We start from the raw sequence: 27,527 nt of genomic DNA on the forward strand, positions 1-27,527 counted from the left end.
CCATGACCATTGGCGTATCTCATCACAGTGTACCACAGGACAATGAATCCACTTAATGTTTTGCTCACTTGCCAGTGCCTCAGCTTGCTCCCTCCCCACTAAGATAGGAGGAATGGGCTTTCCTGGGAGACAGTGGGTGTCTGATATCCAGCCCTCTGGGCTCCGTGGACTCTTTGAAGTTTGAAAGCAGGCTCTGCATTGGAGTATCTTTTTGAAGAGGAAAACAAAGTATTAGAGATATTTTAAAAAAATCACTCTTCATACCAAATGTTGTACCTGAAGACAGATAAACTGTGGAAGGATTTCATTTTTGGTATGCCAGCATGGTAGTGGGGTGGCTTTTTTTACATTTCCAAAGAGCTTTGCAAAACAACTATTCAATCCTTGAGAGTGGTGGTTCAGAAGGTGATGAGGCAATTTCAGTAACCTGCAATTTCTCATAGTGTCTTAATGTTAACAATCAATCTGATTTTGCAATTCTCTTACAAAAAAAAAAGTTGTTTCTGTTTTTGTTTCTGTTTTTAAACTGCATTGTATACCAACCACATTACATTGTACATTCATTATGCGTACTTATATGCACAAGGGAATTAAACCAGTGTGAATAAATAAACTGAAAACTTTCTTGATCAAGTAACTTTTATAAGACTTGGTTGAACGATGTAGAATTTAGATGTCCTTTCTGATTAAAAGAAAATGTTTTAGATAGTAGTTCTCGGCACTGAAATTCTGCTGTTAACCTTTAACTCATTTTTAAAGATAAATGCCTGGAAAGACAAGGAATGATAACTTAACAGCAGGTAAGATGATGAGAATGTGATAACGAATATAAATAAGTGAAATAGTGGTGGACTGAACAAACATGAAGAGAAACTTTTTGTTGACAAGTTATTTCTGCCTGCCCTTCCCACCTCACCTGGTCATATTCCAGAACTTCAAAGAGACAAGTACAGCTACCAACTGCCTGAATTCCAGCATGTGGCAAGAATCTTTAAAGATGTGACTGTAATTACACAACCAACCACTGAATTTTTCAGTTTGATCACAGTGAAGAACTACAGCACATCTAGTACAAATGTTAACCTGCATCAGCTTCTCTTCACATTCTGTAGCACCTCTGAAGTCAAGGAGAACTTCTTTGACTGCAGGTCCTACCAACAGCTCCTATCCTTTGGCAGCTGGAACTCCCAACAGACAAAGCAGACTTAAATTGAAACCACAGGATTTCCAGGGCACTGAGTGCACCACCAGGCAAGGTCCCCTTGCAGAGGTTTTGCTGTCTGTGCTCAAGGCCAGCTCTAATACAGCCTGGACCAGATTCCTGTGAGAACAGTGAGGAGCATCTCCTGGAGCCTTTGCTCCTGCATCTAACCTCAAGCCTTTGCCTAAACTGCATTGTAGATGAGCCTGTGCCAGGCTTGTTCTTCCTCATCTCTTGCCTTGCTGCCTGGGCTTCCTGGCTTCACCTTGGACCTGCCCTGTCCCTGCAGACTCGCCTGGTGGCCATCAGACCATTGGCCATTCCTGGCTGCCATCCCTGGGCCTACCCCCTTGCCTGGCCAGATCCTGCCTACTAGGCCGCCGCTGCCCCTGCTGCCTCTTGGCACCCGTGGGCCTGGCTTACCTGCCCTTGTGGATTTGCCCAGCCCAGACACCTTCTAAAAATGCTTTAAATCTCGGAATACATCTAATGTTAAAAGCAAAACAAGATTCTCCCTTGGATGCTCCTAAATGTGTGTGTGCTTCCCCTTCAATCTGTGATAAAGCCCATATAAAGCCCATGGGAAAAGTAATCAAAGTACATGGAAGAGTAAGGAGTGGTACTGTTGTAAAGCAATGGCGGGATAAAGATACAAGATCCTATCTTGTACAGAACACTGATACTGCTGGAAAGAATTAAGAAGGCTTTTGTACATACGGGCTAGCTTCAGTTCTGGAGCAGAATCACTAAAATTCTGGCAAATACATGTAAGGATCGACTATTTGGAGTTTAAGCTCCTTAAACAATTGAGGGAAAAGGATAATTGGCACCTGTGAGGCACAGAAGCCTGACAGCAAGGCGGGAAGCAGTGATGTTGTCAGGGCTGCAGGATATAGAGTTAGTGGCTCTGGAACAACAGCAGGCTCTGTACAGCAAAAATGATCTCTGTAGTGAATTTATGACTTTTAATATGTAGCAAAATTATGTAGTGCTCTTCCTAGGCTCATCTTTGGAAAGCAGCCTAGGCTAAGGCTGAGAGATCAGAGCTGGAGTGACAGTTCCATGAAAAACGGTCTCCTTGTAAGGTAAGGGAGTGCTTCCATCCCTGAGTGTCCCTGCTTCTGATCAGTGTCTATCTCCAAGTTTCCCATGTCTGCTTCAGAACTGAAGAAGTTGTGACCTAAAAAACTTCTCTTTCCTCTTCGTCTCCCCAACAATATCAATTAGAATGATATGAGATATTCCTCTCTCCCGTAGCCTTGTTTCTGGGAGTATAAAGATATATATAAGCTATATTCTAACAAAACGTCACTGTACTGAGTATAAGTAGCAGAAAGATGTAGACATCCACCTGCTAAAAATAATTTAAGCTTCTGCAAATTGCTTAGACAGCTGAACTTCCAAGCAAAGTGTAGGCGAGAGTGGGAATTAAAAATTAACGTACAAATCTAGAAACTGGCAATCTGCAAGTGAGATAGGCCCTTTTGCCTCTGTGATTATAGGCTGTATCTAGCCCTGTCATCTGGCTGAGTGAGTGTCAGCTGCTTTAAAATTAGTTCATTGTCTTGCAGTTCGGGGCTGCTGTTAAATGATGCTTTGTGGCAGTCTCAGCAGAGGTACTGGAGACTGATGAGGTGATGGAGTTTGAGATCGTGTTGTCTCTGCAGCCTGGGGAAGCCTGCTGTCTGTCTGTGGTAATTGTCTTGTTCCATTATCCGTCTAGCATCCATGCTAGTCAGCTTGGCAACTTTCGGGGGGCACAAGGTTAAAAATGCTTCAAAACTTGAGAAAACAGGCTCTTTCTGTTATGATAGCTCTCATTTGAAAGTAATAGTCCTTTAGATTTGTCTGGCTGGCTTCTACAAAAGAACTTCTAATTCATCAAGCGAATGGAAATGTCACCTGAATATTGCTGAGGAATATGAGATCAGCACTAATACAAATCAATACTGGTTACTTTCCTGATTCATAATGTGTGTGTCAGGTTGCAATTCCCCTGGCTGAAGGCAGTCTGCCGGATATGTTTAGCTAGTAGCACACAGTCATTGTGGGATCTCCAGAATATAAGATTTCCATTTAAAAGTAATGGTGAATTTTGAACCCTGAGACTCATTCAGAGATCTCATGTTGTCATTGGTGTGTACAGGTGTTGGGTACATGGTTGGATATGTTTCATGAGAAAACAGACCTAATGGTGTTGGTAGCTGAACAGCACTATTTCCAGCTCAGGGTCCATGACATCAGGGGCAGTTTCCTGAAGTGTCTCATCATTCATAAGACGATGCTTCTTTTGTTGTACTGATGCCAGGGAGCATAAAAACACCCTGGCTGAGTCCTGGACTTCTTGTGAGGCACCTTTAGATTCTCTGTGAATATAACTATCAAATTATTGTCTTTTCTTTTTTTGGGGGGGGAAGAGGGGTAAAAAAAAATTAAACAGATTTAAATTTTTTTTCCTGCTTTTTGACTAGGTTATATACCAGTGCTTCACAGAAGTTACACAGTTGAATAAATGCTTTGTCAGAATTTGTCAGAGCAGCTTTGAAGATGACTAGTACTATCTGCAGTAGAAATGTAAATTTAAACAAACAAAACCAAAACTATTTTATTCTTATTGTGGAAAAATCTTCTTTGAGCTTGGAGTCGTTAATTTACTTTATAGCCCAGAATCTAAGACCCTTATTAAGTCCTATTTTTTGATTTAAAGCATTCAGCAGACAACATCTGAATCTAAAAAAGAGCATTTTCTGATTTATATGTAGATAAGTATACATATACTGCTGTTTAATTGTTCAACATAGCATTTAGACAGTAAACAGTGTCAGGGAATACCAATAAATAGGATACAATAAGTGTGAAAATAAACCTTTTCTATTGTTTGCTCCATTAAAATGGAAGCATTTTACTGCAGCAGAAGAAATATGTATTGCAAATATTGTAACTCCTACATATTTGTGTTTACTTATTACTCTGTTTCAAGCAGCAAAAAATGCTCTTATATAACTTTGGGAGTACATTTGTGAGAGAGACAACAAAAAACCCTGTATGTATTATCACTTGTTAGGAGTCTTGGGAGAATTAATGAGAAAGAACTGGTAATTATTTTTAGTCTGACAAAGCAGCAAAGCAAATACTCCTTTCCCTTCTCATTATTAAAGGCCACTATGTTTCTGCCTATTAGAGAAAAACTGTGAGGTGTAAAAGCAGGTTCAAAGACTGTCTGGTCTTCCTTAACCATGTTATTAATAGATTCTTGGAATACAGGCAGTTATCTGCTTGCTGAAAACCTTGTAGCAGGCAAAGGAGTTCCTGCCCTTCAGCTGGGGTGGCATAAGTGATCATGCCTGATCTAGTGCTTCAACTTCCTTTCTGGACAACATTTACAAATAAAAAGGTATTTTTAAAATTTGCAGGTGATACCCAGAACTTACTTGTATGGCTTAGAGATTAAAAATGATATTTAGTGATTCTCAGCTGAAATATCACTGCTGCAGTTGATAAGGAAAATTCATTTGTTCTGCTTGCTCTGTGTCAGGGGATTTGGTGATCTTGCCTCAGCTCTGCAATGAAACAATACTTACATCTCATTCTGTAGCATCTGTTCTCCCTCCTTTCTGGGTTTGGAGCCATTATGTTCCTTTCACTGTCTCTGGCTGGAGTGGTAACCCTGGCTGTCATCTCTGATATCTACGATGATTTATTTCCATTTTTGTCTGTTTCAAAGCAGCATTCATTCCTAGGGACTCACCACCCTTGCTATTTGAGGTTTTCTATTTCTTTGTAGTTTCTCATATCTTTTTTTTTTTTTTTTTTTTTTTTCTTTCTGCCTCCAGCTTCCCCTGTTATTAGTATTCCAGTTTGGAGTTTTTTTGTGAAAAATGTCTGTAGGTTACCAACAATGATTCATTGTTAGAACTGCTAAATTATAGTCTGCACTATTAAGTAACAGGATATGGCATCAATGGAACAGAATGTTATGCTGTCACTATAGTCCCTTTCAGTACGGATGGTATTACTTTAAAAAGACTTTCAGCTATCTTGTTGAATTGGAAGAAAAAGACACCAACTTTACTGTGACATGCTCAGACTTGTGCCACACAAATTGCAACCTAGAATGTTTATCCAGCTAAACGACTCTGACTTTGTCAATCAGCTGCTTAGCTGAGATACTCCTCTAGCATATCTGTTCCAGGAAATTGAGAATATTAAATTATATATTTTTGCCACCAACATACACAAGACTATGAAGGATTTTACCAGTGACTTTTTTTCTCGTCACCAAGCTACTCTTTTTGTTTTCACTGAAGTTGTGTCTGTGGCGCATCACAAACCTCCACAGTAAATCTGACACAGAAGCTGCAATGAGGCCCATATAAAATTTTACCAGCTCTATTGTTTGCTTTTTAAATCCACACATAGCCTATGATTTTTTTTTTTCTCTAACATTTTACAGATCAGCACTTTGCTGTCTAAAAACAAAGTTGACATTGGGTTGGGATCTTGTTCCAGAATTGGTAGGTGCAGCTGGGCACCTCCTGTCCCCAGTTGTGCTAATGGCCTTAACCTTATAAGCTCTGTTCTTCAGGTATATTTTTGGCAATTACAGTTCACATTTTGCTCAAGACAGTATTTTTTTTTTTTTTTAATCTAATCTTTATTTAAGTACCCACCTCTTGCTTTTGTCCAGTCATGGAAGCAAAGGCTTTCCCAGCATTTATTTGTTTTCTATATGTTAGGTATTGTTCTCATTCATGCTACTACTGTCAGGACTACCTGCAAGTCATCCTTGATTTTGAGCTTTGCCGAGCTCCTTCCTGCAGGGCTGTGCTGGTTCTCAGCCCTGTGTGGAATATCAGGCTGTTTTCCATTGTCTACACATTCCTCCTGAACAACTTCAGTTGCTTCAGTGTGCCAGCCCGCTAGCCGAGATTTTGGACTCCTGAAAGACTTGGAATGAAGCTTTTGTTCATAATCCAACCCAGTTAGGAGACCAGATTGACTTCCTAAATGTGCACAGCTTAAACAGGTTGCCTATTCCCTTGTAAGTTCACTTTCCTTTTTTATTGTAAGGTTACAGGACACAGCACTTTGACGTTTCAAATGTATGCATGGTGCATTGCTCAAGTCTGTGTAATGTAAGTTTGTAGTAAACATATTCTAAGTAAGCAGTTTCTATATGCATGATGTTAAAGAGATTTTAGTTACTGTGGGGAATCAGGTTATACTCCAAGAGGGTTTTTTTTATTATTATTATTTTATTTTTTTATTATTATCTTTATTTTCCTTGACCCTGCAGATTCAGATGAAAGCTCTGTTTAAGTATTTTCCTGTTGTATTTTGCCTGCCCAGATTTTCAGCTGTTTCAGTGCTTCCAGCTGCCCAGTTCTTCGCATCAAATACTAATCTTGCCTTTCATTGTTATCTAGCAATATTTACCCAGGGCCCTACACATTCCAGAGAGAACTGTGATGACTCCCATTGCTCTTGGTGTGTGGAAATAGAATATCCTCTCCCATACAGCTCTCTCTGGTGCCACTCAAAGATCAAATGCCAGAACTACATCAGTTCAGCTGACGCTTTGTGTAACTGGCATGACGTACATCAGTGAGTACTTTCATACCAGAATGATGCCACGTGATGGTGTAATCACTGGTAAGACAAAGCTGTGCCCGTGCTAGGACTTGTTTACCAACAGAGGAAAAGCTGCATTTGACTGGCACCATTTCCAAATATGTTTTTCTGTGGAAAAATTCTGCTTTTATATTAGAACAATAACTGCTCTTACATAAGCAAAACAATCAGAACTAGTGAAAGCGGAGTTTTTACTGCTGTAAATAGTTTCATAAGGGCAATCATACAGGGCAGAGCACCAGCTCAGAGCTCTGACTTTCATATCTGTATCTGCAGAGTACACATTACATGCTATAAAAAATAAAAACCTGCTCATACCAGGGTATCTGATTTTCACATACTGTATTGATTGACTCTACTGTATCGGTAATGACTGAAACAAAATTAGGAGTGCTTCCTTTGAATGTTATACCACTAGGATGTACTAAATGTAGGGCTTTTATGGGTATAGCATCTATGAAAAATTGTCTATCGGTGATGTTTTGTTTGTTTTAATAATATGCCAGTAAAAAAATGAAAATTACGTTGTGTCTAACCTGCCTATTTTCTGTTTCTTGTGTAGTAAAAGCAGTGTTAAAATATTTAGATTGCTGTCACTCATGGATAAATTGGACTTTTAAAGAAACCATAACAACATTAAGACATGAATTAGAAAATAATGTTGTTTATACTGATACATTGGAAAACACATTTTCTTCAATTAAAAATGGTGCAAGGCCCAAAACAATTGGTAAAGGTCTTTTAAAGAAGACTAAAATGCAAATATTTGAGTCAACATTTTTTTTTCTTTACTACTGTGAACAGTTAAGGATATTACTGCTCTTCTTACAGGTGGAAGAGAAAGCAATTACAGTATTTAGAAATCTTACAGGATTCTCACTGTTCTGAGGAAGAGAGATTTTTCTTTAGACTTGAGTTCTATTTTTAATGTGTTAACTGTCATTTTAATCTTCCTGGAGTGGACTACTCATTTCCTACAGGACTTTTGTTTCATACACTATTTCATAGCTTGCCTTGTTACTGGTAAGCTTTGTGAGCTTTGCCTGATAAATAGGAAAGGATGTCAATTTCTGACCTTTCCCCTTTGGGTATATTGCCATGTTTCACTGCTTTCTCAGGCTTGAAGGAATTAAAGCAATCTGGATCTGCAGCTCTGCTGAGAGTGCTTCTGCTCTGTGCTGCTGCTCTGGCTGTTAATGGTGGGTGTAGGGAGCACTCAACATGTGAAGCACTGGAGGCTTCTTGGTGCTGAGCCCTTGTTGACGGGGCTGCATGCACTCCAGTGGTGTTTGCAACCCCTTTCCCTCCGAGGTTGAGGAGCTCTGCCCGTCCTCCAAAAGCAGAACAAGCTGCCCTGAGAGATAGGAGCCTGAGCTTTTTATGATGCTTGAGCTAGACTAGGAATCTAGTTGAATTACTCGAGGGGAAACTTAGCCAGGGGCTCTGGACAGCTTTATTTCTCATTTGTAAATCATAATGCTGGAAAGAAATCATAAAATATGAGAAAAGCTTATTTTATTTTTAACTGCCATTTTGATTTCCCAGAAGGAATTGACCACTGCCCACCAGTACTGACTCCAGGTTTTCCATTAGAAAAAAGAAAAAAAAAAGGTAATTTTAAAAGTCGTCATAAATTTCTGTTTAATAGTTGGGTTTCATATACAGGCATACTTACAGCTTTAAGATTACAAAATGATTTCATCTTACATCCCTCAAAGTAAAAGTAAAACATTTTATTTTTAGTGTTTCAATCTCAAGCGCTCAAGCACTTTACAAACATTGCTGAATTGAAGTTTGTAGCTTTCCAGTAAAGTATGAACTGTTCTTTTCCTGATATTATAAATGGAAAATGTGGAAAGGCTAGGGTCATTTACACAAGCAATGAATAGCCTTTTATAATGAAGTTATTTGCTTAGGATTTACTGTCATTCCGTAACCATTTAACAAATCTAAAACTGTGCTCTCATTGAAATGGTACCACGTTCTATTCTCCACTTTTGGCCAGTTTCTCATGCCTCTCCAGTTCATCCCCTCTCTCACTCATTTGGCTGCCTGGTAAACTAGTTAATTTTTTTTCAGCTGAACCAAACTGGGAATTAGCAACCAGCCTGATCTCGCTGTGAGACTATGTGGAATCTCATCCTTAGAAAATGCATAATAGTCCTAGTTTTGCTACAGAATTCTTGTACGACCTTTAGCAAATCCCTAAAGCTCTCTGTTTCCAGTTGTAAAATTGAGATAATTATACTCCCCAGCCTTTCAGTATGTGAATATTAATTTATTAATATGCATGAGACATTCATACCCCACAGTCATGAAAGCCATGGAAGCTCCTAGATCAACATATTTATGTTTTTTATTCATCCACAGCCAGAGAGAGTTCATTCCTGTTAAAAGCCTCAGTAACTCAGACACCCCCATAACATCTTAATAATATTAAACTGGAATTCAAAAGCAACATTAATCTTTAGTCCAGTGTAATCTTCATGGTGACTGTATCCTAAATTCATTCGAATCATCATAGCAGAAATTGATATTCTGGCACGTTCCAAAAAGTATATGTTGCCAAAAGGCTACTGTTGTCAATGCATGACTAACTGCTGTATAAATATTCTGAGCGTATACAGAATTCTGAATTTGGAATGTTTGAAATATATAATCATTGGTGCACCATCATGGTGTAGGTAATGAGCCACCAATGCTTATGGTGCCGGACTGAGCCAGTCATTTTTAAACCGGTGATTTTCAGTTTTGGCTGGCTTGGTAACAGCAGCAAGTCAGCTGCAATATGCGTTCTCATGGTTTCATCTCAAAAACTGGATGGGGAAGACATGAAGATATAATTATCTTAATGGTAGTTCTACCATGCAATGCTAGCTGTGACACTGAAGAAATAGCTCGTATGAGACCATCTCCACTCTCCAGCTCTGCAAAGAAGCTTGCATAGGCTCCATTACTATTTTAAGTGACTTCTTCAAAATGCCCATCATGGTCCCTTGAGTTCAGAGCAGTTGAGACTAAGTTGTGAGTATTTTCTGCATCTGTGGCCTGAAAAATCAGATGGTTAAATAAGAAAATACTTAAGAAAAAGGTTTGGCGTTTTCATGAAAGAAAACAGGGCTTCATTCTATTTCTGATAGGAAAAGCCACTAATCACAGGGGTAGGTGTTGGGGCACTGAATGCACTTACCAGAAAGGCAGTGGAAGCTTCTATTGCAAGGACCAGTAACAGCTTGGTGCATAGCATATGAAGAAATAATTAAAAGGCCAATCTAACTACATAACAATGAATTGCAGCTTAATGATTACTGATTCAACAATCATTAATACCCAGAACACAAAATCTTACAGCCTGAGTTTAAGGAGGAAACTTGCTGAGCTTGCAAAGCTTTACAAAGAAGGGAGGCAGAGGAGAAGAGACACAGACATCAAGGCCTTCAGCCTAGGAAAAAAAAAAAAAAAAGCAACTTGTTTTGTAAGGTCACTATGCCCTGTAAGATACTAATTTCAGGGAGACTTAGCAAAAGCAGAGCTGACACAGTGACTAATGAACCAAAGGTCCCAGTGTATTAAGACCCTTTTTGTAATTCATACTGCCAAAAAGATACTAATGCTTTTTTGTGTAAGCAAAAACTAACCTAAACTACAAGCTTTTATGAAAGTAAGCATCCCAGTGACAATAATGTGTCTGTTACCTACTTAACTATATATTTACTAGAAGAGAAAGGGTGATTGAAAGCATTTAGTCCCCGACCATCAGCACCAGCTGCTGTTGTATCAGCCATTGTATTCAATGGTGTCGTTTAAAAGCACAGCCATTCCTCACTCCTATCAAATTAGAGGCTTTCAAACCTAAGGTACAAAATTGCAGGCAGCTGTGCTGTACCATGTGATGGTTATAACTGCAATATTAGGCCAATTTTGGGTGAGAATATGGCTTTGCTTTGCTTGTGTCTCTAAGACAGAGGTGATAGCAAAGATAGCTCTTTCTTGCTGTTTAAGTTTGTGCTAGTTTATATGGTTGTGGTTGCTGTGGTTTATGTGGCAGTAGGTTGTGCCTGCTGTTCTTCCTATTTTTTTCTTCCCTTTTTGTCAGAAAAAAAGGATTGGGTGTGTTTCTAGTGGTATGTGTTATTGTTTGTAACCCCTATTCCTTATGCTTATTTCTGACCTTATAAAGGTATATTTATATATTTACCTATATATTTATATAGGTATTTTTATAAGGCTAACTAATTGGTCACTTGTGTTGCTGTGGACACAAGTGTTATTCTTAGTTAAATCCTTCAAACCTACAGATCGAGCCAGAATTATTTTGCTCTGAACACTGTTGTTCTGTCTTCACATGGTACTATGGGGGGGCTACTGAAGGGTATGAGCACTGTCTTAACTCTTTCCTGTGGTGGTCTACAAGCCTTTAAATAGCACTAGTATTTTTGTAGGCTGGCTATGTAAAACACTTCACTTTTGAAATCAATCATTGGATGACTCAATCCAGTGGCTTCGAAAATCTGAGTCCTACATTTCTGAAGCACTTGGAAAGACCACACCATGTTCAGATGGGATAGGACTGTTCTGAGCTCTCCTTGACGTCCAGAACGCTGACTTTGTGAGTCCTAGCTCACGAAGTCCAGAATCGCGGATATCCAGAATCTCGGATAGCTATTCACTCAATGTTTAAAAAGCATGATCAAACAGTATTTCCTGAACTCCTTTAAGCAGCAGGACTATTCCCGTACATCTCCAGCAGGGGACCTGCTTCCAAAAGGCAGCTGGCCTACTAGCACAAACCAACTACTTCAAGGTCTTGCTGTTGCTTTCTTTTGTGTTATCGTACTCTGCTCTGGAACTTTGAGTATTATCCAGGTTGCACGGAGCATTTCCCACAGGTCCCTCTGTTTGTTGAGTTGCTATCCTGAAAAATTCTTCCTATAAAAGCTGCTAATTTCAAGAAATTGGGGAGTGCAGGTACTCCCTAGAAATTACCGAAGTTGTGATTTTTGTCCCAGGACTTATAGTGCTATGATGGTGTCAGATATAAACCAGCAGTTTAGCTAGTGAAAGGGCGGGAGCATCACAGGAATTCATGGCTCAGGAACTGAAAACATCCCCCTGCCACCACCCGCAACAGCTGAGTACGAATGGAGAAGCTGGCTGTTTTCCATCATTAGTGAGTAACCCATTTCTCTGTGCTGATTGATTTGCCCTATGCTGTCTTATTTTTTTTCCATGCTATTGCTGGCAGAAAGGTCTTCTCTACTAACAACAAGTTTGTCTAGTTTTGGCATTGAGTTTAATATTGAATGACAATTTAATACTTCCTCTTCCAAGTCATGTTGACCTTTAGTTTTGTGGCAGATAATTTCTAATGTGTGTATATGAAGATATCTGAATTGCTTTTAAAAACTAGTTTGAGGGAAATCATTATTTCAGCACAAAAGCACGCAATAATGATTTTTCTATTACTGTGGGTCGCCATACTGAGCTTAGCTCTTGTCTGTAAGAAAATAGAAGTTCAGTGCACAAATGAGTCCCCATTTGCAAGTTGCTTATGCACCTGTTGAAATGTTAAGCAGTGATTGAAAACCTTATTTTTGTTACTGAGAAAGCAGAATAACAGTAAAATAGATCTTTTCTTTTTGCTTCTAGTTACTGAAAGTCTTTACCAAATAAGCTACATTAAGTTTAGTAAAAGAGGCTCATCCTGAATTGACCTAGGACTGAATTAAGTATTTAACAAGCTACGTGTATCCCTTTGTTATGGCTTTATAGCACACTTCATCATGCTTCCTGATAACTTTGAGATTGGATTTTGATATTAACCAATGCTTGTTCTGAGAAGGTTCCTGCTCACGTTTCCATTATTAGCTCCAATGACCTTAAATTCCTCCTGTAGTAGGAAGTGAAATTTTTAATCTATGATGAAAATCTTTTACCATTCAGATTTCCATAAATCTTTTAATGCAAAGCATTCAAAGTAGGCGTGAGACTGCAGACTGTACAAATAGCTCTCTTTTTCCTAAATTATTTCATAGTAAGTGAAATCTTGCTGGCATTATGCAACAGTGGCACTACTGCTAAGAGAGTGGAAAAGTTTAAAAAACAAAATTCCACGGTAATATTAATAGCAGAGAATCATGAGGGATTCTTAAAATCTGATCTTGCATGAGGGCAAGCAGTGGAAAAGGTTAGCTATGACCTCTGTTGGCACATCTGCTGGAATCGCTGGGCAGGGGCTGGCTGCAGGGAGGCCCCGCTACCTGTCCCCAGGGGCCGCCTCGCTGCCGTGCGGAGCCCTCGGAGCCGCGAAACCCCAGCGGCTCTCGGTGCCCTGAACCTCCAACACAACCGTGCGGCAGCAGCGCTGCCGGCAGCAAGGCTTGTGTGCCCGGCCGCTGCTGCTGCTGGCCTAACAGGTGCTCGCCGGCATCCCCGCCGCGGGGCTCGGCTTCCCCCGGGGGTGCGCCCGCGGGGCTGGGCGCGGAGGAAGATGGCCGGGGCCGGGGCCGGAGGGGGCGGGAGGCGCCGCCGGGGCCGTGCGAGGGGGGCGCGGGCCGCGCTCCGCCGGCGGCCCAACCGCCGCTCCCCTCAGCGGCGCGGGGCGAGCGGCCGGGGCCGGCGGCGGCGCCCGCCTCTGCCTCCTCCCCCTCGGTGCCCTGCCTCCTCCCTCCCTCCCTCCGCCGGGCGGCCGGGAGGGAGCGCGGCCGAAAGGTGCTGCTGGAAGGGAAGTTTGAAGAAGGTCGCCGGGTGCCTGGGCGCTCCCGCAGCATCATGGCGGAGCCGGGCGAGTCGCCGGTCCACGTCCAGCAGCCCCAGGCGGCGCCCGCCGCCCCGGCCGTCGGCTGGCCCATCTGCAGGGACGCCTACGAGCTGCAGGAGGTCATCGGTCAGTGCGGCGGGGAGCGGAGCGGGGCCGGGCGGGCGGCGGGGGGATGCCGCGGGGGGAGGGGGGGCGGGCGGCCCCCGGCGGGCTGGGGCTCGCTGCCTGCGGCGGATGCGCCCGGCACTGCGGCGGCGCCGCCGGCGGCTGCCGCAAACTTTATCCGCCCGCCGGCGGCGGCCCCGGGGGGCGGCGGCTCCTTCTAGAAACCGCCGCGCCCCGCCCGGTGAGGCCCGGCCCGGCCCGGCTCGGCCCGGCGCGGGGGGTTTCGCCCCGGTGCCCTGCGAGGCGGCGTCAGCCCCGCGCCGAGCCCCGCTCTCCGCCGGGACCCCGGCAACTCTGCGGATGCGCGGCCGGCCGTGCGCGCAGCTGTGCGCGCATCCGCTCCGATTAGTCGGCATTTTTCCGGTGCTTGGATGGGGGAGGTAGAGCTCGCCCGGAGACCTGCTGCTACATCGCCCTGACTTCCTTTTCGCTTTTCTTGTCGTCTTTCTGGGTTGCTCTTGAGCCCTGTCCTCTCCCCACCAAGCGGTCGCTGTCGCCCCCCATCCACCTCCCCGTGCCCCCGGTCCCGGCCGTGTGCTCCGGGGGTTGCAGCCCGGCTCACCCGGCGCACCCCGGCTTTTGTCCCGGTTTGCTGCCAGCCCCCCCTCCGCAGTGGCTTTGTCCGTCTGTCTGTCCGGTCAGTGCGAGTCACACGTGCTCCATCTTCGCCCCATGCGTGTGGAGTTCTGCAGTGTGGCAAGGTGGCTGTGGCTAGCAGTGCGTGGGGCGGGCAGGTGTCTGTCTCCTGATCTACGCGTTGCTTGTTGCTAATAAACTACTTTGGGAAAACTTGCTTGTGTTTGTGCGTGACGCTTTGAACTTGGAGCAGATGCTGCAGGTGGTAAAAGCCAGATCGGACTGGGGTTGTGGCGTGTGCGTGAGGCCATTTTGATGAAAAAATCCAGGAGCTTTGCCTGGTGATGCTGGTGGTGATCTTTGATATCGCACACCCATTGCTAACCACCGTCAGGCTGAGGACAACCAGAATGCATGTTGGCGATGGGGGCCACGAGCTGTGGGTACCCAGTTCTGTCATTACGCTGTTTTCCATGAACACAATCCAAAGAGCTGAGAACTTCTTCCTTGAAGTGGGGTGACTTGCTGCTAGCCCAGGTGGTCCAGTTGTGCTTGTCTGCACCTCCTAGGCTGTGAGAAGGGACTAAGGAGGGCCGAGGGTTTAGGAGCTGGGTACCAACAGGTCCAGGGAGGTGACGCACCTGAAGCAGCTCTTGGTGAAGGCCCCATGTAGGCACACATTTGTTTCCCAGAGTCTTTCATCTTGCTCAGTATGGGGATGGGTCTAAATTAGCCCAGCAGAAGCAATTCTACTGGTATAAGCTCTATCTTTGCTGAGGAGCGAGTCTCTTCTAAGTGCTTTTAAGAAAAAAGCATCAGAAAGTGTTGGATTAAGCCTTGTCTAGGGTTGCTTAGGGTGTGACGTGAGTCATATGAGTTATTTTAATAGTGGTTATTTTCTCTTGCAGTTCTGCAGAAGGGCTGGGTGAGAGTTCCTGAATGTCTTTCTCCTTTCCACTTATAAAGCCTGCATTTTTTTGTAGTGTAAATCATTTCTAAATAATAATTTTTAAGAATTCATCCATTATAAGGGTAGATGCTCGTTGGAGTCACAAATACCTATCTGAAGGAAACTTTATTGCTTGTTACCTACTAGTGCTATTAGATATCAATATTTCTGCGGTAAAGTGAATGCCTAGTGAGGAAGTTGAGGCCAGGTTGTGTTGAATTGGGTTCTTAGATATAGTGAACTTAGCTGGCTTGAGTTGAACTTTTACTAAGTTTAGGCTACATATGTGACTTTTTTTCTTAAATGCATTGAGGTTTATTTTTTATCATGACAAATCTTATGATTAGTCTTATATATGTATATATACTTGCTTCAACATACTGGAGACCATTAAATTTGGTTGCAATGCTCTTAAAAACAGTAAAACAAACAGTGAATTCCATGCAGTTGACCAAATGTGGGTATAACATTCATCCAACATCTCCAGAATTGTTACTTGAATGAGTTTGGTGAGGGCTTCCTAAAGCAACTTTATATCTGAGGGAGGGAAGAAGGATCCAGCCTGACCTCAGCTCAGCAGCCGTTCCTGTCCCTTTGCAGCAGCCGTGCTAAGGTCAAATGCCTTGTGAATGCGAGCAATACCATGCGCCACCAAAGCAGAGCCCTTCATCTGTGGAAGGCACTGCCCAGCTCTTCCAGAGGGACTGGGTTGAGTCTTCAGGGCTGGCTTCAGGTACAACAGCCCTTTGCCACTTAAATGTGAAAAATAATGTATTGGAGTGTCTCTGTGGGCTTTGCAGGAGGAAAGGTACACAGGGTGAGGTACTCCAAGATGCTTTATCACAGCACTTCACAAAAGAGTAAACTTTATATCATATGGTAATTAGTATACACGGTGCAAAATGACTTCAATGGGCTGTTCTAGGGGGCATTTAAAAGTTTGTGATGATCATAGGATAAAAAGTTAAAATCATCACTTGTCATATATGGTGTCTCTATCCTGTGGATTTAGCGGGTTAGAGAAATTTTACCCTCTTTATGAGAGTGTGAATGCTTCTTATTGCTCATCTGTGCCTGGCCAAATGTAATTTTGAAAAGCAAGACCACATGGTATGGATGTCAAACAATATGGCTCTTCTGCCTTCCCTTCTCTGTCTGTTGCTTTCTTTGCAATTGTTAGGAGGTTCAAGTGCCTGTGAGAATGCTATCTGTAAGTTGTGCTTCTTAGGAGATGTTATTTCATGTGTGTTTTATTTTTAAGGTTGTTAGCAAGTTCTTTGTAAACTCTTGGTATGCAGTTGCATGATACATTTAATCTGCTGCAACAGGCAGCTGTTGAGAAGATCTCATTGATCTGTCAGAAAACTAGTTCTGCTGGGTTAGTTTTCGGTCAGATCAGGTTCCCTGTTTGATTTGCTGCATGGCTGATCTCATGGAAAGAAGAGGCTCTTCCTATTAATGCCTGTATCCAAATCTTTACTGGGGCAAGAAGAAATTCTGATTGCTGTCTGTAAATGTGTAGGATAGAGATAAGGAAATTGTTGCATTAATTCAGATGGATATAAGCTGTAGAAACCTACTCATTTAGACATTAAAAGGGGATTCCTGACTGTTCAGATGGTGAGGGTCCAAAGCAGCCTTCCTGTAGGAGTTAGAGATAAAAATGGTAATTGCTATTAAGGGACAGCCAGACTTAATTTCGTGAAGATTTGGGAAATCTTCTTGTGACTTTAATATATCAAGATAAAATGTGCTGTGGATTTTATTTATTTATTTTGTATCTGGATATGACTTAGATTAAAAGAATAAACAAACAAAATAACAGAGGTAATAAAACCAATACTCTGAGATTTCTTTTCAGTTTGAGTTTATTTCCAAGTAGCCTGGATAAGACAACTGAAATAGATTTATCTCAATTGCTGTCACGCAAGCAAGGTTTTTTCCTCCTGAGAAGCAATGGAAATCTGCACAAAACAAATGTTTAAATGATAATCAATATAAAAGCATGAAAATTGAGTAGTCTTAATTATATTTGTATTCTTCATATTGTTATGAGTCCTACATCACATGGATGAGACAAAGCAGCATTAAATTTTTTATTTTTTTTTTAATTGATATGAACAAGAGACTTTGCTCTTGAAAAACTGCATTGGAGTTGATGTTCTCTTACTGGCTGTAACTCGGTGTTTGTAAGACTGCACTGATAGTTTGGGGGAAGATTCCGTTAGGGACAAAGAGCCATTAGGATGGCTGCTTGCTCCTCTTACAAAGCAATAATTTCACTTCTCCAGTTGCAACTGATCTGGAGAATTAAGAATCTAGAAAACAGGCAGAATTAATTGGAAAAATAAAGAGTTAGTTCCAAATGATGGATTATCTTTACATTGGTTGCAGCTCATTAAAAAGCTACTTTAATTGAACTGAGGCTTCCATCTAGTATTTCTAGTTAGCCTTTCTAACTGAACTCCAAAATATCTTGTCATTTGCTACCTTGGGATGTTCAGTGTTAAGTCAAATGTGTTGGGAGTTTGACTAAAACAGCTTATGGCTCATGGCTGTTCTGCTCATTTTGTAGCCCTTATTGTAAGAGGTCTATGAGCCGCTCTCACATTAACAGCCAAGAGGTCTTTGGTGTTTCTGTGGAATTGAATACTTATTATTTTTTCCCTTGCTGCATGTGTGTTGCTAAAGGCTCTTTGTCTGACAGAGAATACTCCCCTGTTTTTGTTGTTATCAGGGATCTTAGTTTGGCTCTGTAGAGAGGGTCTGATTATGATGCTTAGGAACTGATGTTCAAGTTTGTAAGCATAGTATATGCTGTTTTGAAAAGTTTCTCTGTAGTTAAATAGGTAAAATACAGTACTGTATTTTGTTACTTAGATGCTTGTGCCTCATTCACACTTTCAAAAATTTCTTATCCCTCTGCTTAACTTGCCTTTTTTTTTTTTTTTTTTTTTTTTGAGAATGTTTGGGGTGGGGTGAACAATTGAAGGGCTTTTGAATCAGTCACCTTGGATATTTGCTTTTACAGGGGTTTTTGAAACCCCCTGTAATTCTTGTATACAAAACTGTGTAATTTGATAAGTAATGCTTAATGCTACCTGACATCTTTATCCTAAAACTCTGTCAGAACAAACGTGCGTATTTACCTTAATTCTGATCCAAAGCAAATTACAATTGTTAACAATAACTCTTAAGTTATAAAGGCAGCATGAGTATATTGTGTATGCGCACATGGAATACAGCATTCAAAACATTCATGATGTGAGTTGAAGTGAACATAGCTTCATACATCTGTAGCTTGACAGGGAGAGTTCATTTTGCAGGTTAAAATTCTACATTTTGGGATATAATTGATTGAGATTTCCTGTCAGCTAATAACCATTTGAAGAAACTAAACAAAAGTTAAATCCTCATTGAGTAATGTAAGGGGGGTGGCTTTTAATTCAGTTGTCAATGTAAAGACTGCCATGGTACAATTAAAAATACCTCTTAGAACATCCTCAGTGCCGTGCTGCAGACAAGGCTGTGCAGAGCACTTAGTTATTATTTGACATGTCCACACATGATAATAGCAGTGTTGGGGAAAGGAGCTCTGTCTTGACCTTTTTTTTTTTTTTTTTTCCCCAAAGAAAATGAACTTTCTGTACTAGAAATACTGAGATTGGTGACAAAACTGTAGTTTCTGTTGTCTTTAAGACAACGGTCTTTAAGTGATTCATTGATCAAACCTTGCTATTGTAGTAACTTTTAAAATTGTAGCTCATGCAATTGGGATTCAAACTTGTCAGGAAGAAGATTAGTTATATTGTAATCTGAATGGTGTGGAGAGTACATGTTTTCTTCATTTTTGGCTAACTTGCTTTGATTTTGTTGCTATTGCAAGTAACTAGCAAGTCTTGTTTATAATTTGTTAAACTGAAGGGTAAAGGAACACATAATCATCACGCTCAGCATGTCAGGCAGTTGACTGGTACTACATAATTATAACTTACATGAGCGTATGCTGTGTTTCCAGCTCTTGGAATCCGTCTGCCTCCTTTTCACTTGGATCTCGCGTCCCTCTGCTTTCTACCCTCTTCCCCCACCCCAGATTCTTCTGAAAGAGAAGGTCTGGAACTTCAGACCCCAAAAGCCCAGAATTGGCTTGAGTGCTGCAAGAGGAGCAGTTCTGCTGGGAAGTGTGGAAACTTGATTCTTCTTAAGCCATGCAGCCAGGCTTTGCATCTTCAGTGTGGAACAGCTGCTGTGAGCAGCATTGTAAGAACATGCTTTAAAAGTTTTTCCTCCTTTCATGTATCATACAATGTTCTACACTTCAGGTTGACTGGTGACTTGTTTGGGGAGCTTCTGTGACTCTGTGAAGACAATGGCAGTGCTGATAAAGGTGGTGGGTTTTCAAGAGCCTATCTGAAGAGACTTCTGGTGCAATTTTTCAAGGGTGCTGAGTGTGGCAGTTCTGCTACTTTCTGCAAAGTGAGGCTCAGCAGAAAGCTGTAACTGTCACCATTGTTCATTTGGTTGCTGGTGTGTTCAGTTTGTGGCATCGATGGAGTTAACGTTTCCGGTCCTTTGTCCCCAGGTATCTGACTAAGCATGTGACTTCACTCCATGGCTTGGTGAAACCTCACTGTGATAAATTAGCTGTCTCCATTATTCCTTTATCTTTATGATTAACGATTTCTGAATTGTTTTATTAGTCTAATTATTCCTGTGAATATCTACGTGCCTCAGAGGTATTCTGATCAGAAGTAAAATGTAGGTGAAACTCAAGGATGTCGTGTAAGGCTGCTGTAATGATTATGTTGCATAGCTTTTAAGCAGAGCTATGCTCATGAACTTGAAGAGAAATGGGGGAATAAAGCAGGTGGAAAACTGGAAGGTTTTCAGTGTTCCTAGTCATGCTTTCAGATAGATGTAGCATGAACCTAAGACTCTTGATCTTGGAGGTCAAGATCAATATTGGATGTCTGAGGTTTTTCTTAATAGAAACAAATGATTATAGCTGTAAGCAAACTGTGTGCCAAGTATACCTGTTTTATGGTACTGGTACAAAAATAGTTAATTGACTATACTGGAAAAATGTTGTGTATTTACCTGCTGATCATGGTTTCTATCCTGTAAAAGTAATATGGACAAGATCATGGGCTTCGGCTATACCTTTTGTCTTCTGAGAAGGATCATATTCAGACTGAGAAGGATCAAAACTGATCTATAAATTTTATTTTCCCTTCTCACTTCTTTGCTTTGAAGACATTTTGTTATGTGGACAGAATCTAAACTTACTTATTTCTGTTAGCCTCGTGCTTCCAGTCTGAGCTGGAACTCTATTGGAATTAGATTAGAATCACCTGATGAAAATTCAATACTATGATAGCATTTGTATTGCTCCAACTTCTCTATTATTTCATGAGGAATGGAATCAGAAATAGGTAAGTTTTTGCTTGTACTGTGCATCCATGACAGGCTCATTCTAGCAGAACGTATTCTGTTGCAGTGAGCTAGCTAAAGATGCTTTATAACTCAGCACTGTAATGTTAATTGCAGATCTTCATGACTGCGGTAGCAGAACTGTCGTTGTGTTGGTAGGTTGCTGCTCTCCATTCTCAGAAGAGAATGATGCAGGATGTGGTGACATCCAGAAGACCTAGAAAATAGAATTGTTCCAAGTGCTCGCTTTCAAACTAAATGAGAAACGATAAAATGTGGCAACTAACTAAATCAACAGCAGTGTTTGTTTGTAGTGCTACTCTGTGCAAGAACACTAATTCCTTTAACACCTTTTTTTTTTTTTTTTTTTCCTGGGGATGAAATATGGTTCAGCATAGCAAATCTTCTATTTATCCTGCTTGTGTAAGGTGAAGTGGACTTAAGAAGATAACCTGATAAGGGGTCTCTGGTCTGTACAATGAGTACAAGAACTTCCTATCTGGTGTAGCTATGCAGAGCCATTTCCAGGGTGAGTTTTGCCTTCCAAATGTGTTTGCATTTGTATGTATACAGAATAGTGGTTTCTGTACTGATGGTGGAAGAACAGGAAGGATGGGATAATCACAGTCCATGTTTCTCTTCTGAAAATATTTCAACTAAAAATCAGATCTTGAAATTTATCATCACAGAATCATCTAGGTTGGAAGAGACCTTTAAGATCACTTAGTCCAACCTCTGACTTAACACTAAAAAGTCCTCCCCAAAACCACATCACTAAGCTCTATGGAAACTTCTCTTGCCATCTAACATAAAAGTATTTAAAGTTTCTAGTACGAAATATGATTGGATAGGTTTTGTTTTTGTGTTGTGTTTTAAGGTAGATGTAGTTTAGGAATACCAGACTCTATGCTAGAAGAGTATTGGAGTAAATATCCTTGTATCTCTGAAGTTTTCAAGTAAAAAACTACTTCTGAAGCAGTGCATTTATATCTGGTGTGATAACATGCCAGTGCTGTTGAGGAACATGATTCAAATTAATGGTTAGATTAACATTTTTTAATAGGTAATTTACATTATTTTCTTCTAGATTATTGTTGTATAGATAGCTATAGCTCAAAATTGTCGTTTCTTCCAGATGTTATTCAGAGTGTTATTCTTGGGCTTTGCTTTGAGCTATTCTGAGAACTGAGGGCTGAATAAGGTTTGGACGCATGTGTAAGAAGGAGATTAGAAGAAGTAGAAAATGGAACCCTGCCGGTCAAGCCTCAGCTTGGAAAAACTAAACCTGTTCTGGGAGTCTTGCAGTAAAGATTTTCTTCAGCTTTGTACTTCAGGCATGAGCCTGCAAAACTTCAGCATGTCCCTGGCCCCGGAGATCATTAAGGGCCTCAGGGCATCTTTGATTTGAGGCTTAGGGCTGGGACAATGTCTGATGAGAGCCAGACACCAGTAGTGTCAGTTGACAGGGTGAGAGACAATGAGCACAAAAAGAAACATAAAATTCAATCTGAACATAAGAAAACTTTTTTTTACCGTGATGGTGATCGAACAGTGGAACAGATTGATCAGAGGAGTGGTGGTGTCTTGATCTACGGAGATGCTTAAAACCTGTCTGGGCAACTTGCTGCAGATGACCCTGTTTGAGCAGGGAGGTCAGACTAGGTGATCTCTAGAGGACTCCTTTAGCCTTCAATGATACTCTGGGTCCATGGTTTAAAAGTTTTTGGTGGTATCTTTGTATGAAACAGCAGAAAAATATGCTTAGGGCTTCATTCTTTCAAGGCTGTCACATATCTAGGAAGCAGCTGACATGGGTGTTCCTTAATATTGCTGTTATGATTTTTCCTATGAAATTTGTGCTGACTCTTCAACCTAAGATAAAACTAGACCTTTAACAACAAATTTGGATACAAAATCTTAAAAGAAGAAAATGTCAGATTTCTCTTTCTTGTCTAGATAATCTTCTTTGGTTTAAGTTGAGATTTATTACCCAGTGTTCTTTTGTTGTGCAGCTGACTGGATGATAAGGAAGTTTATTCTAGCAGCTTTTTCAAATGGATTTAGAAAAAAGCTACCTTTTGTGGCGCTTGTATCCATGCGAAGTGTTTTATGCTGCTTCAGATCAATGAAGGAAAAACAGAATGCCTATGCTGGCAGTCCTTTCTGGAAGGCTAATTAGTGACAGGGGGATCTCTCAGACTTAGTGTAGAAATCCCTTCACAGAATCCCTGGAAACTTTTCTTCGTAATAACAGTTTGAAGTCTGTGGTAGAATGTTTAAAACGTGTATTGGAAGCAATGATGTGAAAAACATACTTTTGAAGTAACCCGATAAGAGAAAAAATATTATTGTCTCAAAACACAGGCAAAATTTCTGAGTTCTGTCAAATGTTGCAATAAACCTCAAGACCTCTAACACGTATTTAAACATTTTTGTATAATGCTATACAAAATAGCATTTGTATATGGATGACAAAGTTGAAAAAGAAAAGTTAGACCTGTTAGGTCATTGATGTAATCTGACTTTATCTCAACATATTACAGCAGCAAAAAAAATGCTTTACACAGATGTTCTTTTGTATGTCTTTTGGCTTTGTGAATTTGATAGCAAGTTGGTGGTACAACTATAAAAGGGGAAAAAAATAAATTACTTAATTGCCTGAAAAAAAAGACATATTGTGAAGATAAATGGATAATGACAATCAAAATCCATTTTGGTGTTTGAAACATTCTTAAACCAAATCACATTTTTCACTTCAACTTTTTCATGTCTTTTGTTGGGAAAGTGCCAAATGGCTAGGAATCTGTCGGAGTCATTCAAGATGAGCACAGCGTGTCCACATCTCGCCTTATCCCAGGAAGGCCCCAGTTGGGTGTACAACAGGAGGAGGTTAGTTCTGCAGGTTTGTTCTGCAGATTTGATAGGGAGTTGTAACACAGTGTTGCATAGCAAACCTCAAAATATTTCCTGGAGTTTATCTAACAAAATACTTCATCTAACCAGTCCTTTCACTATTTTATTGTGTGTGTGTGTGTGTGTGTGTATGTGTAAAAATACGAGTTCAAAAAGCAGGGGAAAAATAATTCCCTCTTGTCTCTGGTTTTCTTTTACGTGTTGTTTTATTGCTGACTGTGAATCCCCCTATTTGTCTGCATGGAGAATGATGTTTGGTTCATGCTCAAGCTTGCTGTATCTTGTCTTTAGCACAGGTTGGATCAGGGCTTAAATAGAAATTCTCTTTTAGCTTTTCCCCAATGTATAGTAATTGACATGGATGTTCAGGGTATTTACCTAAGACTGCAATGGGATCAGAAGTATTTATAGACCTTTATCATCTTTGGAGAGTTTTTTTTTTTTTCTGGATTATTTATGCTATGTGCTTTCAACACATAGAATGGGGTAAGCATTGCTAGGCCTCACACTTTGCATAAACTACTCCACCACAAGAAGTACGTAGAACAACTGGATTGACTAATGCCTCTATTGCCATAATGGTAATGTTCTTAAATGCCTAATTGCAGAACAAATTCATTTTATGTAACTCAGTGAGGAGTTAAGCAAATTAGTTGTGAAGTGATGACCTGGCAGAATTAGCAGTTGTATGTATGGGCCCAGATTTCCTAGGACACTTAGTGTATTTTAAGCGAATTCTGTCAGTGTCCTAACAGACAAGGATAAACAAACTGGTATGCATGTGAATTATAAGAGGAAGGATTTGATTGCAGCCTAAATTAAGAACAAAGTAGACAGGAATTGTAAGCAAGCAGTATTTGCTTGCTTATCTTGAAATGCTTTTGTTCTTAAGAACTGTTGTGTGAAGATGGAGAGAGAAATCGTGAGGTAATTTTGATTTCCAATGTTTTGGATTGGAAGGGACGTTCTAATTCCATCCTCTGTCCCTTCCACCAGACCACATTGCGCCAAGCCCCATCCAACCTGGCCTTGAACACTTCCAGGGATGGGACATCCGTAGCTTCTCTGGGCGACCTGGTCTGGTACCTTGCCTCCCTCTGAGTAAAGAATTTACTTCTGGTATCTCATCTACCTACCTACCTATCTGGTATCTCACCTACCTACCCTCATTTAGTTTAAAGCCATTCCCTCTTGTTCAATCACCACACTCGCTGATGAGGATTCCCTCCCCAGCTTTCCGGTAGCTCCCTTTGGGTACTGTAAGGCCTCTGTAAGGTCTCCCCGGAGCCTTCTGTTCTCCGGTCTGAACAACCCTAACACTCTCAGCCTATCTTCACAGGAGAGGTGCTCCAGCCCTCTGAGCATCCTCATGGTCCTCCTCTGGACTTGGTGTAATACGTTCATGACCTTGTTCTTCATATGTAGTCGTCAAGAAAATTTACCATCACCAACAAATAACATTATCCTCTTGATGTTTTTCTCTTCTGTACTGAGACGAAACAGAAGAACTATGGAGTGGAGGGAAGTGTAGTTGGGTAGAGTATCTGAAGGGACTTACAAATGTGAGAATCTTTAAAAGATGTTTGTATCGGAGTAAAAAGGAGCTACTAAAAAGTAAGACTTTGTAAATTGTTACAAGGGTAATGAGGATGCTGTCTTTATTTTTCTGAGGAAAAGAAAAAGGAATAGTTGTAGGCCTGTTTTGAACACAGTTACTGCATAATGGTTAGTGAGTGGAAAGTCTCAGACCTTTCTACATAACGGGATAAATGAAGAGATTTGTTGCATGCCTTTGTGAATGATGTGTATCTGTGCGTGCAAAGTGCACGCAGTATGGTGTGGCCATCTTGCCTTTGCTCTTCTTTTTTGAGGCTTGGCTAGGGGAGTGTAGGTAAAGCTAAAATGTATTTGTCAGTAGTTGTTCAAAGATCCTTCTCTTTGCCAGCTGGAAACAGGTTCTGCGAGGGTTGAGTTACTTCAAAAGCAGAGAGAAAATGTCAGATTTAGAACAACTTTAAGGAACTTAATCAGATAAGCTTAAATCCCTGACAGATTTGTTTGTTGGAATTTTAGAGAACTTTATTTCTGTTCTTAGGTTATGTCCTTTCAGAAGTGAAATATATTCGTACATAATAGCTCTTGAAGAAGTTTCTGTTGCATGAACCAAAGTAAGAGTATTTCTAATGGCTGTGCTGCTCTGAAGGCAGGGTCGTACAGAGTGCATAGTTGGGAGCACGAAGGAACAGGTTGTTTTAAGTGCACACTTGTACTACAAAGAAGGATGACAGTAAGAAATGAGTTCAAGATTACTCTGACCTACTCCTATTTCACAACAGGCAGAAATAGGCATCTTCATATGGACTGCAATTGCATTATTTCACTGTGAACTTTTGAAATTGGCCAAAAGAGTTCTTGACTTTCCTTCCCAGTGTTGCAGGAGGATGACATTTCAAGTAGTGGGAAAAAAAAATCTATCACTTTTACACAACTATTTTTTATTTTATTTTTTTTCCTGTCTGTCAACTGGTGATCCTTTTGTTCTTCTGCAGGAGACAGCTGGATGTAAAGGCTTCATGGTTTATCCTGCCTGCACTTAGATTATACTAGATCTGTTTTCTAAAGAGAGAAGTGATGGGATGTTTAAACCAGTCTGTGCTTCAGTTACGCAGTTAGCATGGTCACGGCTATGAGGAGTAGGTTTTGGAAGACTGGTAAGGTTCAGTATACATGAAGAAGTCGTGGTTGTGGTGGTGGTGGTTGTTTCACTGTATGATGGAGCATAACTTGCGTAGTCTGTTCTCACTCAACTGAATTACTTATCTGGATAGTCCATTTTATAGCAGCTGTTCCTCAGGAACACTTCAAATTTCTGCTTGTTTAGTAGACCCCAGAGTAGGGCATCTTCCTTTACACAAAAAGGAATCTTCAGACCAGATGGGAAATCTTCAGACTTCCCTCATCTTTATCCCTGGTTGTTTGCCAGAAGAGGAGAGGAGAAAATCTCTTAAGAAGGAGGCATATAGCCACTAAGTGCCTGGCTTGTACTTCAGTACTCAAAACTGTTTTTTCAGACAGGCTTTGTGTGTAGGTACCACTTAGAAGGCAGCGTGCACAGAGTGCCTTGACTAGCAAAATATTGTATTGCATATGGTATTCAGAAGGCAAAAAGAAAGAAGAGATACAGAGATAGTTTGACTTTGTTCTAAACATAGAAAGCTTTTTGCATTGTCAGTGCATCATATTCTTCATAGGGTGGAGAATATCGCACTGAAAGGCCTCCTCTGTGTCTGGGGAGAAAACACCAGGAAATGCATTGTGACAAGCTTTTTATATAAATAAATTTCAATCTAGTTCATGTCCTAAAATCTTACGTCTCATCCATTTTCAGTAGCCAAGAGAGGAACAGATCTTCAACTTCTGCATAAGGATAGCTCAGGAATACTTTTGTAATCACGAACTTTTAAATAGCAGTAAGGACATACTCTTTGGTTTGGGGTCTCACAGAACTTTCACAAGTGCTGTAGTAGTTGTGGAGTCAGTGATGGGACAGGATTCTTTTTAGTAATTTATTTTTCCATGGTGTTTTAAAGTGTTTCTTACTGGCATTGTACTTCAACTTGAGGAAGCAGTCAGGATTTCATCATGGCTTGACTGAATAATTTTTCTGTGCTTTTCTGTTTATCTTTTATGTGGTCATAGTGTACAAACCCATTTTGGAAGTGATGATCTGATTGCTTTCCACAAGTAGCAAATGCTATTTGGCATAGGGAGAAAAGATGCTTCAAGAAAAGCCTTAATCTTAGTTCTTGTATCTTTAGTAGGTAAAAAACATGTTGTCTTCTCCCCTGCCTCAACCTACAGTTGTGTAGCCAAAATAGAGAGGGGTTTTGTCTTGATGTCTA

The 27,527-nt window shown here is 40.9% G+C and overlaps 1 protein-coding gene across 1 annotated transcript in view; it reads left to right on the forward strand.

Annotated features, from left to right (window-relative positions):
• Positions 1-13,443: 13,443 nt before the first annotated feature.
• The window catches only part of STK39 (serine/threonine kinase 39), a gene marked incomplete at its 3' end in the record, with an annotated part of 87,832 nt that continues 73,748 nt past the window's right edge, over positions 13,444-27,527 (forward strand). The window contains exon 1 of the mRNA XM_084289682.1: positions 13,444-13,722. Within this exon, the coding sequence (XP_084145808.1) occupies positions 13,604-13,722 (119 nt within the window). The 5' untranslated portion in view covers positions 13,444-13,603. The remainder of the gene's footprint in view (positions 13,723-27,527) is intronic.

The sequence above is a fragment of the Netta rufina genome (genome assembly GCF_964035555.1).
Source record: "Netta rufina genome assembly, chromosome: 6".
In the NCBI taxonomy this organism is placed as follows: domain Eukaryota; kingdom Metazoa; phylum Chordata; class Aves; order Anseriformes; family Anatidae; genus Netta; species Netta rufina.